General features: G+C 36.8%; 2 protein-coding genes across 3 annotated transcripts; both read left to right on the top strand.

Annotated features, from left to right (window-relative positions):
- Window positions 1-618: 618 nt before the first annotated feature.
- Window positions 619-4,835, top strand: LOC116691171 (fucolectin-1). Of its 2 annotated transcripts, none has more exons than XM_032518547.1 (6): window positions 619-787; window positions 1,942-1,980; window positions 2,339-2,368; window positions 2,511-2,769; window positions 2,850-2,998; window positions 3,658-4,835. In XM_032518547.1, the coding sequence occupies exons 2-6, from the start codon at window positions 1,947-1,949 to the stop codon at window positions 4,002-4,004; spliced, it is 819 nt and encodes a 272-aa protein (XP_032374438.1). In that variant the 5' UTR covers window positions 619-787; window positions 1,942-1,946; the 3' UTR covers window positions 4,005-4,835. The 2 variants fall into 2 exon arrangements, with proteins under 2 accessions (XP_032374438.1, XP_032374440.1); XM_032518549.1 differs by having other exon boundaries at window positions 733-796.
- A 703-nt stretch (window positions 4,836-5,538) lies between these two features.
- On the top strand, window positions 5,539-9,598 carry c6h8orf76 (chromosome 6 C8orf76 homolog). The gene is made up of 7 exons (XM_032518546.1): window positions 5,539-5,801; window positions 6,310-6,411; window positions 6,992-7,135; window positions 7,790-7,985; window positions 8,146-8,269; window positions 8,659-8,791; window positions 8,947-9,598. The coding sequence occupies exons 1-7, from the start codon at window positions 5,697-5,699 to the stop codon at window positions 9,145-9,147; spliced, it is 1,005 nt and encodes a 334-aa protein (XP_032374437.1). The 5' UTR covers window positions 5,539-5,696; the 3' UTR covers window positions 9,148-9,598.
- Window positions 9,599-12,275: the final 2,677 nt, after the last annotated feature.

The following is a 12,275-nucleotide window of genomic DNA, read 5'->3' as shown; positions in this document are numbered from 1 at the left end:
CTACCAACTGTGAGGCAGACGATGTTAATTTAAAACCCCAGTTTTCATTGAGGCTTGATTTCTAGTTTGATTTATAATAGTTATTATATTTTATACTTGTTTGAAGACAAAACCCAATAAAGATTATAATAAATTCCATCAAAAGATGTGCACTCGCGAGCGACATTTTGCATGTTTTGCTTTGAATAAATGTGAAATGAAGCCTTCTGGACTAGATATACATGCCGAGAACAAACGACCGCATAGAGTCCCATTAAAACTACGACCCTAGGGTCAGTCGCCATTGGTTACTTCTAATCACTGTAGCTACTTAGTAGTCATTGCATTATCATCACAGTTGATAGTATTACCAGTGTTTTAAGCTAAACATCAGTAATTCAGTGCCAGTAGAAATTGTTGTTACTATTCTTATGTTCTTAGAGTCCATTTGTCTGTTAAAATGTGACAAAAGCTGGTGTCATTTGTTTTGTGGCAAACTTTACATGGAAGCAGGGGGAATAGATTTGTATATATTGGTTTCAAACACAAAGCTTCTCTGTTGAAGCGAATGCAAATAAGTATTTTTGTGTTGGAACACTTGACTGTATGTGCAGTCCTCTTAACTTAACGTAGATAAATATCTGCTGGAGGTGCTTCGACTAGGCACGTAGCTGGACTCTGAGTGACAACCAGGAGAGACAGCGTTGCTTGTGGTTAGTGTGTTAGTGTGTTACTGTCAAGGAAAGGAGAAACTGTAAGTACAAATACAGCTGTACCATCATTGTGGAGAGAGATACAATCTGACAAGGTGGGTAAGGTTAGTACAACATAAAGTGGTTTTTTTTCCATTTTGTAATGTTAAAGAGCAGAGATGGGAAGAAACAAACTATACTGTACTATAGTTGACATTTCTGATATTTTTACTTTACTAATTATTTTTGTGGTGACTTTTACTCTTAACATTTTAACACGAATATCGATATTTTCTACTCCTTACATTTTTAAAAATTGACTTGTTACTTTAGTTTTGTGTTCTTCATCTGTTAGCTAGGTTGCACCTGGTTGTTGATTCATTATGGCGATTGTTGAACGCCCTGGCTCACGTTTGTATTTTAAATGCATTATTTACAAGCTCAAGTAGTTACTGGTGGGTTTATTGTTATTATTTGGTAGCATATATATTCCTATGCATTGTGTATGGTAGTCTTTACAATGTTATTTATTTGCAGAACCACGCAGGCACACACACACGTTTTTCTTTGCAGAAAAACACACACACACACACACACATACACACACACAGCCATAGCAGAGCTGCCCATACCCATGTTTGTACTGTTGCTTGAATTTCTTAATTAGTGTCTGTTTACTAATTCATATTTTATCCTTTATTTTCATTCCAGAAGCCATATTTGAGCACATACACATACATGTTGATTCCTTTACATGTTAAGGGGAAGATTAGAAAAGAGAAACTGGATCTGTGAATTCTCACAGAATCACAACTGAATTCATATCTTGTTACTCAGTCAGAATCTTACTAACCTGGAGTCCCAGTCCATGGCACAATAATCCTATGTGGGATGTGTTAGACCTATTGGCAGACATGTAAAGATATAAAGAGTCCACTGATGTTTCTCAGCTTGCACCCTAAAAAATGGTTGTCATTCGCAAGACTACTTTTACTTTTATACTTTAAGTACTTCCTTACTTCTACTTGAGTAAATAAGTTAAATCAGTACTTCTACTTTTACCAGAGTATTTTTTAACACAAGTATCTGTTCTTCTACTTGAGTACGGGAAGTGAGTACTTTTGCCGTCTCTGTTAAAGAGTCCTTACAAAGTATTTTCTTAGATGTAGAGACAAGTGCGCAATTTAAAGGAAATTGAAAGCTTTATTTCTGATTTGAATGTAATAGTCTGCTTGCGACTTGGTCAACTGATATGTTTTCTCCTCCACAGTAAAAATGCTGTGGACTCTATTGACCGTTTCTCTGATTGGTAAGTAGCTCGCTTTATTCACATCCATGTCAGTGACTTTAAATAATATGCACAGTGAATGAGATGTCCACAAAAATGTGAATCATGGATAAAGTGATAAAGTAGTTCCCCGTGTTTTACTGTAAATTGCTCTACACTCCTGAATGAAGCACACAACTTGAAGAGAGGACTTTACTTGTATGCCATGCAGGCCATTAAGTATTTATTATGGGTAGTATGGGTATGGGTATTCTGTGCTTACAGCTGAATTACCAAGCAATGATGTCATAGATGCCAGTAAATTGACCTGACAGAATATATATTTTATAAATGGGGAACAGGAATTCTTTTTAATCCTCTGGTGTTTCACATTTCACAGGAAGTGCACAAAGCGGTAGAACACAAAGCGGTAGGACTAAATGCATTTCTCTCAAGTGATGTAAAAAAAAAAAAGTATAAACGTATTTCTACGCTAAATACGTAAGGGCCAACATTTTGAAGTGAATTTTTGATATTTTTTCCCTTTTCATTTGCATCTCACTGCCAAATAGAAGACAGAAGACTTAATGGAACAACATCTCAGTCAACAAACTATTTAAGCTATACCGCTGACAGAGCTATTGATGGGGATCTGGAAAAATGTGCTCACACACTGGATCGGAACAACTCCTGGTGGACAATTGACCTGCTTGGTGTCTACAGAATTTCTAACATCACTATCTACAACACTGAACAACTTAATACTGACATGAGCGGTGCTCAGATCCACATTGGATTCTCTCGTCGGAAAAACGGCACTGACAACCCATTGTAATACCTTTGTGTTACTTTGTTTTATTTCACCATTTTTTCCCCCTCTTAGTGTATGTTCATCTTGTTCTCTCTCCCAGGCAGAAAACCATCCAAAACTTCAAGAAAAACCATTTCAACAACTATGTATTTAATACAACAGTGTTGGGGCGTTACATCACGGTCTTCTTACCAAATCAAGCCAAGCATTTAATTCTGTGTGAAGTGATGATCTTCGGCACAAGAAAAGGTAAGCTGCGATAAAAGTTCTCCTCAAAGTGAGTTGCTTTGAGATGAGGTAACCCTTTCCTGGAATGTAAATAAAGGTTAAAGAACAGATATTATCATGACAAACAGCAGGCTAAGCAAAAACGCTTTTCATAATTTACATTTACAACATATGCAAAGTATTAAACAAACTAAAATGTTTCTATGTGCAGGTGAGTCAAATATTTTGTGTTCTGGTGATAATTTACAGCAGCTTTTGGAGATGATCACACCAGATTTGAGAAATATATGATATATCAAGGATTTTTCTCTATTATTTTTCAAGTAAAGTGATGACCACAGGGCTCAAGGTTTGATGCATGTTGTGTTCTGAGGCATTATGTATGTTTTCTCCCTAATTCATTTGAAATTTGTAATTATTTCAATCCTCGAGTCTCTCGTGAAATCTACAGTCTATGCTGCAATTTCAATTCATTTTTGTGTTGCACCTGCATCCGTTTTTCTCGCAGATGTTCAGTTTCTGGGACATCTTCCAATTTCATACCGTATTTTTCTCTACTTTGCCCTTTGTTTTATATTCCAAAATTAAAGAACAGTAAGCGGTCAAGAGAATAAGAGCTAGTATAGAAGACATATTTCTTTCTAAAGTAAATGACTCCCTGATGTTTTTCTCCCTTCTAGAATCACGCTTTAAGCTGGTCAAAGAGAAGATGAGGTGGGACGAGGCCCTGTACTACTGCAGGGACAGAGACATGGACCTGGCTTCCATTGTTGGTGAAGAGACCCAGGTCTGGGCTGATTTGGAGGCCCGGAAGGCTGAAACTCCTTTTGTGTGGCTGGGCCTTCGTTACACCTGCACCCTCAACTTCTGGTTCTGGGTCGATGATCAGCGCTTAACATTCAATCACTGGGCTCCAGATAGTAAGACAGAAGAGTGTGACATGAGTGTTGCCATGGAAAAACAAAAGGACCATTTCTGGTACAGCAAGCCGGACAACGAGATGTTTAATTTCATTTGTGCAAAGTAGCCTCTCAGTCCCTTTTTTTTAATCAATTGTCAGTGGGGACAATTCTCCTCTGATGTGCTGTAGGTGATGGGTTTTAGGCCCACTGCGGCAGCTTTCCACATATAAGTGATAGAATAAAACCGAGAGCATCTCCACTCTCACCTCCCTCCTGAAGTGTAAATAGGGCTTACAACAGGGGCGTTTCTAGGTGTTACAAGCCAGACATAGGGCCTGTTTGCATTTGTTCTGCCTTTTGTTTTTCTTTCTCTGCCTCCACTCCGTTTGGACTGTGTACTGTGCTAACTGTGCATTTTAACATCAATTTGAATTGTGTGTATATGCAGTATCAATAACTTTGGAAAATTAGAGATTTATTAGATTTTCTAAAAATGGCTCAGAATGTTTTTCTGAATGATCTAGGCATCTACATTCTGGGTTTAGTTTCACAATGCTGTAATATTATAGAGCAGAACTCCTTAGATCACAATAGATTAAGATTTTAGGGGTGCCTGGCTTACAACAAAACAGTTATTTATATACATGTACACACACTGTTTATTTTTAGGCCATGCGTGCACTCACTTTGTAGATGTTTGGAATTTTAATTCATGATACAGTAATATAATGATTAAATGATAGATAAATAATGTTGTTATAATATGTAAGAACATGAAGAAAAAATAGATCCTGAAAATAGATGTTGGTGGAATAAATCTTTTTAGATGTCTTAAAACTATACAGACATTATGAAAACACTAATGCATTGTTATTTACACTCCATAGGCCTACATTTTATGTGGCCACACATATTTGCATATACCTTTGTTGATATAAAACATTTGCAGCCTTCAATATGTATTTTGATTGAGTTACATTTACTGTATATTGTTTACACTTTACTTGAATGTATCTACATAAGGGTGTCATGACTGTACCATAAACATTATAAACAAGTTATAAACGTTTATTACATAACACTTCTTTTAGTAAGTGTCATTCGGTTTTGTTATGACAAGTTAAGGTTAGGGTTCATGTGTCATGACACTGTCATGGAACTCTTGTGTAGATACCTTCAAGTAAAGTGTCATAAGTTAACTTTTTTAGTGCACTATGAAGATGCAAACTTGCCTTTCACACCATTTGTTTTTAGGATGTCAGTGTCAGTTAAAATAAAAGTTCAGATGAATTTGAACAATTCATTCTCACGTGGATGTGTGCTGCATGCGCCCGCTTTCATCACCTGCCGGTGTTGTGCCAAGTTCTGCATCCCTGCCGAGAATTGCATCCACACAGCAAAATAATGAATACATATTTCTTTGCCATGTTCATCAATGATGATACATGATTTGAAATCTCTAATTTTAGAACGTTTCGGGTATTCACTGTTTTATTAGACTCGGTAGTAGTAGCATTTACTTGCTGCCTGGCAGAATGAGTGTTTTTTATTCGGCACAAATTATCAATGCTGCCCGAGTGGATGCAAGTCCTTGCAGGAAGTGAACAGCACGACAACCCCCGACGACAACACCGGAACACCGGAACCTTTCTTTCCGGAACTATAAACCTCGGGCACTGTTACTAGTTGAGCACTTTACAGTGAAGGACTGTGTAACCATGAGGGTGTAAACAAACATAAGCTACAGCTAGCTGTTTTATTGTCACGCGTAACGTTACCTACTGAAACTGGGGAATTAATCGCATTTTCGGGACCGGATGGAGATATTTGGAAGCACGTTTGATGATTCGGTGTTTTTGGAGGCGAGAGACCGAGTCTCCGTGGCTCTGTCGTCTTATAACGCCAAACTGTGTGAACCAGAGGTGAGTCTGTTCAACGTAGCTAAACTTCCCCGGGTAATGGTGTTCAGCACCGACATGTGTGTAGCCATGAAGCTGGACATGGATGAAGTGGCCCTGTCTTGAAGACTTTATGACCGGGGGGAAAGCTATAACTAAAAAGCTGCTAGCTAGCAAGCTAAGGCTAATTAACGTGCATGGACAGTTGCACACTTGGCTTATACGCACATAACAAAATAAAAGGGAAGAAGAAAACCAAAACAATAATCACAGATTCAATCAAACATGGGGCGTGCAAAGACAAAAAAAAAGAAGAAATAAAATAAACCAAACTATAAATAGCATGTAACATACACAAGGTGTTCTGCATACATTTTAAGCAAAGACAGGTATGTAATATTGTTTGTTTCTGGATTCAGTCAACTTTTTTTTATATTGCTTTACATTCTATTTGTGTCCATGTACATGTCAATAATGCATTGCGCATGCAGTGTTTTGAACTTGTCTTGTCCCCTGTTGTTTGTCTCTGCAGTGGTTCTGTGAGAGCACTGCTCTGGACACAGATGATCCTTTGGAGAAGCAGAAAGTCTTCAAGTTCAGAGGTGACTTGGCTGTGAGACAGGGAAACCATCAGGTATATTCAATTTGATCAATCATCCCTAATTTCTAATGCTTGTTAATGACCATTGTGGCTCATCAGTTATGCTGACATTCTACCAGTGAAATTGGTTACACAAATTAGTGGAATCTCTATAGTGTCCTTTAGAAATGTATTTTTTATTATCTTATCTATAGAGGCTATTATGCAGCACTGATGTCATGGGCCAGTATTTGAATATTTGTTAGCGTAGAGCTGCTGCAGACAGGACTTTGTTCAGACAGGACACACAGCAACATTATCAGACAACATGAAAAAGACTTGTGAAGAACATTTAGCCACATTACACCAAAACTCTTGAATAAAATAAAACCAGGTTGAATTGCTAGAGTATTAAACACAGCTGTAATGTGGTCAACAATAATCTTGTTGTTTAAGTACATTCACAGTTATGGTACCAACACAAGCTGCTTGGGACAAATAAAACACCTGGTTTGCCTCATAACGTGCCAACCTTTCTTTATTGCTCCTTCTTACCACTCACCATTGTCCACTATGAGGTGTGTAATGTTGTGTTGGGGGGGGGGGGGGGGGGGGGGGGGGGTGGTGGGTATAGAAAGCCTTGGATGCATACAGTAGCTGCCTGGAGTGGATTGCTGACAACAACCTGACTATCAGGAGAGATGTGCTGGAGGGAATGGCCCGATGCTGCACCAGACTGGGACAGAGAGACAGGGCGCTGGACTTGGCTGACTTACTGGTAACTCTTCCAAGCTTTTTCTGCTTTTCCTGCTTTTACTTTCTGTATCTGGAACAGCCTCCTGTCATTGTGAAAATCCCACATCAGAGCCCGACCAATAAAGGATTTTTAAGGCCAATATCAATACACATATTTGGTGATTTAAAAGCCCAATATTCCGATATATTGGCAAAAATATATCCAGAAACACTTATTTCCTTAACATTAGTTATTTGTAGTTATTGCCTCACTAAAATAATTATAAAATAATATGATAATGCAGTTTAAAAATATTATTATTTCAAAACAGAACAGAGGTACATCAAAATATTAAAGTTCTGATAAATAAAATGTATAAAAATACAAACATAAGATATGAGACTTAAATTCCTTTGAACAAATCCACAAAAACAAATCAAAGTATTGCTATTAGCGACGTTGTAGAGAGCCCTCTGATGGACAAACTATGCAACGCCCACACTCATAACATGGTTGAAGGGTGTTTTTTGTGTTGTTTAATATTCATTTTTCAGCCATTGTATATACCGATAGTTTGGAAAAGGCCTAATATCGGCCGATATTATCTGCTGACATTGGTCTGGCTCTAATCAGTCTGAAAGATTTGGCTTAAAAATCACCAGAAACTGTTGTAATGTCTAGTTGATGTTTCTCCAGAGCAAAGAAGCCTCCAACACCTGTCACCTGATCAGCCTCCTGCTGCTCAAAGTCAGCATCTACCAGCATTTTGGAGACATACGATCAAAGATGTCGTCTCTGCAGCAGCTGTGTAGCATGCTGCCCTTCAACCCCTGGCACTGGTACAGCCTGGGACAGACGTGTCTGCAGCTGCTGGAGAGTGCCAAAACCCCCGGTAGGACAGAGTTCTTTCTTTTCTTGAGAGACAGTTATACAGGAAAAATGGTTTGATGAATGAATGCACCTGCTCTTTTTTTGTTTTGCAAGTTGTTGTTTGATGAAAAAATGATGTGTCTTCATGGTCTGATGTGAGCTGTCGTATTTACCTCTATTAGGTCCGTGTTCCCCACAGAGATTGGCATCAGTAGAAGAACAGAGTGAGGAACAACCGGAAGAGACAGCAGAGCTGGATGAGGACAGAATCTGGCTGAAAGCGTGCACCTGTTTCATTAGGACGAGGTACAGCACAGCAATTGTAATCCCTATGCCTCATATACTTTACACACACAAAAAACACACACAGCACAACATATCAGCCAATTTTGCTATATAACATATTGTTATAGTTGAAAGCCACTGGAAAGAGCAGCTGGCCCAGATGTTGTGTAAACCTCTTGAAGGACAGGAGCTTTTAGATTTAAAAAATCCAAGAAATCAACAGCTTTTAAAATACCTAATTTTAACCCGCTGTCCAGATAATACGCAAAACATTAGTTATGTAGTTTGTACTAAGGTACTCTGTAATACCACAATTGGATGTTTACTCAAATTAGAGATTTTCTCTGAGTATTTATAAAGAGTTTAAATTATAAATCGTAGGGTCTGAATGTCTCTTCTGTCTCCCTCAGACTCCTGTTGGGAATCCTTCGACAGCAGCAGTCCTCCTTTGTGCTGCAGCGCACTGAAAGCACCCTCCAGATGACAGATGAGGCGTTACAGAGGCTGAATCCCAAAGAAACCACCCTGCAGGCTCTCACTGAGGTGAAGACACGCTCCTGGTGTATAGTTTATACATGCTGTGTCATGCCTTAGTTTCAGGCAGGTCAGGGTTAGCCATGGTTTGGGTCTAAGTTAAAGTCAGTGGATAGTTTTTTTACACACTACCACACTGAGTTTCTCTCTGTTTGATCTCCCAGGTGGTGTCAGAGGACCTGATCCCGGAGAAGATGAGGGAGGACTACCAGGACGGGGAGAGTCTGGCCAGTGTGTGTCTGCAGAGCTTCAGTGCGCGCTGGTGGAACAAGATCTTACGGACTGGGGTGCTAGAGAGTGATGGCTGTCAACATCAGACGCAGTCACTGTACAGACCCCATCAAAGACCAAAAGACACTGACTGAATGAACTGAAAGCCAGGTCCAAGTGCTGAAACAATTTAAATTTGACTTGTACTTGTGTATTTCCACATGTCAAATACACTTGTATATCAATAATGTCCACTTCTGTCAATCTCAAAAGTACCACAAAAAAACTGAATGTTAAAAAGAATAAATCACACTCCTAAAATGTCACAGAATTCTTCATCTTCACCTCATCTCTTAATTCAAGCACAAGCAGAACTGCGTAGTGAATGTTAATGCGACAGTATAAAACAAACCAGCCATACACAGACCCGCTAATGTTTCATCAACTTCATACTGTATGTAATATTGATTATGGCAGTGATTCTGTTCTACATTGAGACAGGAATCAAAGTGACAAATTCTTTGTTCAGCCCACAATATCACTAATGCCTTAACATGTTCATATCTTAAGAATGATTTAAAATAAAATGTGTTGTTTTTGTTCCTGTAATATTCTCAAACATTTTGTTCAGAAGTAACCTAAACGGGCTAAAATAATGATGGGCTAGCATGTGATGTGGGTTTAAACATAGACTGTATAAAATAGGTTTTAAACCGCTCCCAAGCTCTGCAAGGCTCTCCCTTCTCTTCACTGAAGCCTCTATGTTTACAGGCCTGTGGTGATGCGCTATAGGTGCCAAAAAAAATCTGTTTGGTACTGCCAATTTGTTTTGTTTTGTCTTGTCATGTTTCATGTGTGCAATAAAGATTACACTTTGTGAGAAAATCGCGGCAGAGAATTGTGATATAAATTCTACGCTAAAAAAATCGTTATTCATATTTTTACCTGAATCGTGCAGGCCTAGCTAGCAGACATTTTCACATGTCATAGCAGGAAAAGTATGCATATTATCATAAATAGCTGCATATAGGTGTAGTATAGTTAAGACTTTTTGGACATTCTATCTTATCACTTTTTTTGATATACTAGCATATAGTAATAGTCATAGTACAATAAATCAAAAGAAGTCAGTATGATTGAAAAAGTGTTTAAAAAGTCATAGTAAAGTGTGTTGAAAATAGTCATGGTATAGAATGAGGAAGGAAGTATCACAAAATTAACTGTGTAGTATCTTATAAAAGTCATAAAGAAGTCTTAGTATATGTAAATAAAAGTTGAAAAAAAATGATTTAAGTCAAAAAAGTAGTATAAAACTCATAGCATAGTATGTCAAAAGTGACACAAATTCATAGTATAGGATGGTAAAAAAGAGATAAAAAAAGCATTGTAGATACTTTATTCATCCTAAGTGAAATTTAAGAAATAGTTTGAGATAGTATAGTATATTGAAAAAAAGTAAAAAAAAAATTAATGAAAAGCCAAAGTATGATATGTTGAATAGAGTCAGTCATAGTATGTCCAAAAAAGTGATAAAGAAGTCAAAACACCCTATTTCAAAAAAAGGATAAGAACGTAATAGTGTAGTATGTAGAAAAAAGTGAGTAGAAAGGCATAGTACAGCAAGTCGAAAAGAAGTCATGGTGTAGCGTGTCAAAAAAAGTGATTGAAAAGTCATAGTATAGCAGGTCAATAACAGTCATGATATGATAAATTGAAAAAAGTCATAGCATAGCATAAAAAAGTGTGAAAAAGCCATATTATAGAACGTCTAAAAAAGTGATAAAAAGTAATGTAAAAGAAAGTCATAGTAAAGAACGCTGATGAAAAGTGGGCAAAGAGTCATAGTACAGCATGTCGAAAAAACTGTTAAAAAAAGTCACCGTGTAACACATTAAAAAAGTGGGAAATAAGTAAAAGGATAGTATGTCAGACTTTTTATAAAAAAGTCACAGTATAGCATGTCGAAAACACTGATGAAAAAGTTGTGGTATATAGCATATCAAAAAATGTCATAATATGGCACGTCGAATAACGTGATAGAAAGTCATATTATAGCATGATGATTATAGTGATAAAAAGTCAAAGTATACTATGTCAAAAAAGTGATAAAAAAGTCATAGTATAGTACAGTATGTCCAAAAAAGTCATAGCTTGGTATGTTGAAAAAAGTGATAAAAAAGTCATAGTATAGTACATCAAAAAAAGTCACATTAGAGTATGTCAAAAGACATGATAAAAAAGTAAAAAAGTGTCGCATGTCGAAAAATGTTATAACATGGCGTGTCGAATAAAGCGATAGAAAAATCCTATTATAGCATGTCAAAAAGGTGATACAAAAGTCATAGTATAGCATGTTGAAAAAAGTCATTGTAAAGCAAGTCAATAAAAGTGATTAAATAGTCAAATTATAGTATGTCGACACAAGTCGTAGTATAGCATGTCAATAAAAGTGATAAAAAAGCCATAGTATAGTATGTGGAAAATGTACAAATAGGGCATGTCAAATGAAGTGATAAAAAAGTTATACCATAGTATGTCAATAAAAGTCGTTGTATGGTATGTCAAAAAAAGTGATCAAAACTCATAGCACAGTTACGTTGAAAGAAGTCATAATTTAGCATGTCAATGAAAGGGATATAAAAGTCGTAGTGTAGCATGTTGAAAATAGTGATAACAAAGTCATAGTGTAGCATGTAGAAAAAAGGGATTAGAAAGTCATAGTATACCATGTTGAGAAGAGTGTTATTAAAGTAATGGTGTAGCATGAAGAAAAAAGTAAATAGAAAGTCCTTGAATAGCCTGTTGAAAAATTGTTATAGTATAGCATGTTGAAAAAAGTCATAGTATAGTTTTAGTGATGACAAAGTCACACTATAGCGTGTTGCAAGAAGTGATACAAAAGTCGTAGTATACATGTTGAAAAATGTTAGAATGTGGCATGTCGAATAAAGTGATAAAAAAAGTTGTATTATAGCATGTTGAATAAAGTGATGAAGTGAAAAACCGTCACAGTATAGTATGTAAAAAAATGGCATAGTAAAATGTGTCAAAAAAGTGATGAAAAACATCACAGTGTAGCTCATCGAAAAAGTTATGGTATAGTACGTTGAAAGAAGCATGTTGAGAAAAGTGATAAAAGAAAGTCATAGTATAATATGTTGAAAAATGTCATTGTTGTCAAAAGTGATTAAAAAGTCATAGTATACTGTGTCGAAAAATGTCATAATATGGCATGTCAAAAAAAGTGATGAAACGTCATAGTATAGAGTGTCAATAAAAGTGA

The sequence above is a fragment of the Etheostoma spectabile genome, chromosome 6 (genome assembly GCF_008692095.1).
Source record: "Etheostoma spectabile isolate EspeVRDwgs_2016 chromosome 6, UIUC_Espe_1.0, whole genome shotgun sequence".
Taxonomy (NCBI): domain Eukaryota; kingdom Metazoa; phylum Chordata; class Actinopteri; order Perciformes; family Percidae; genus Etheostoma; species Etheostoma spectabile.
This window is presented reverse-complemented; position numbering and strand designations above follow the sequence as displayed.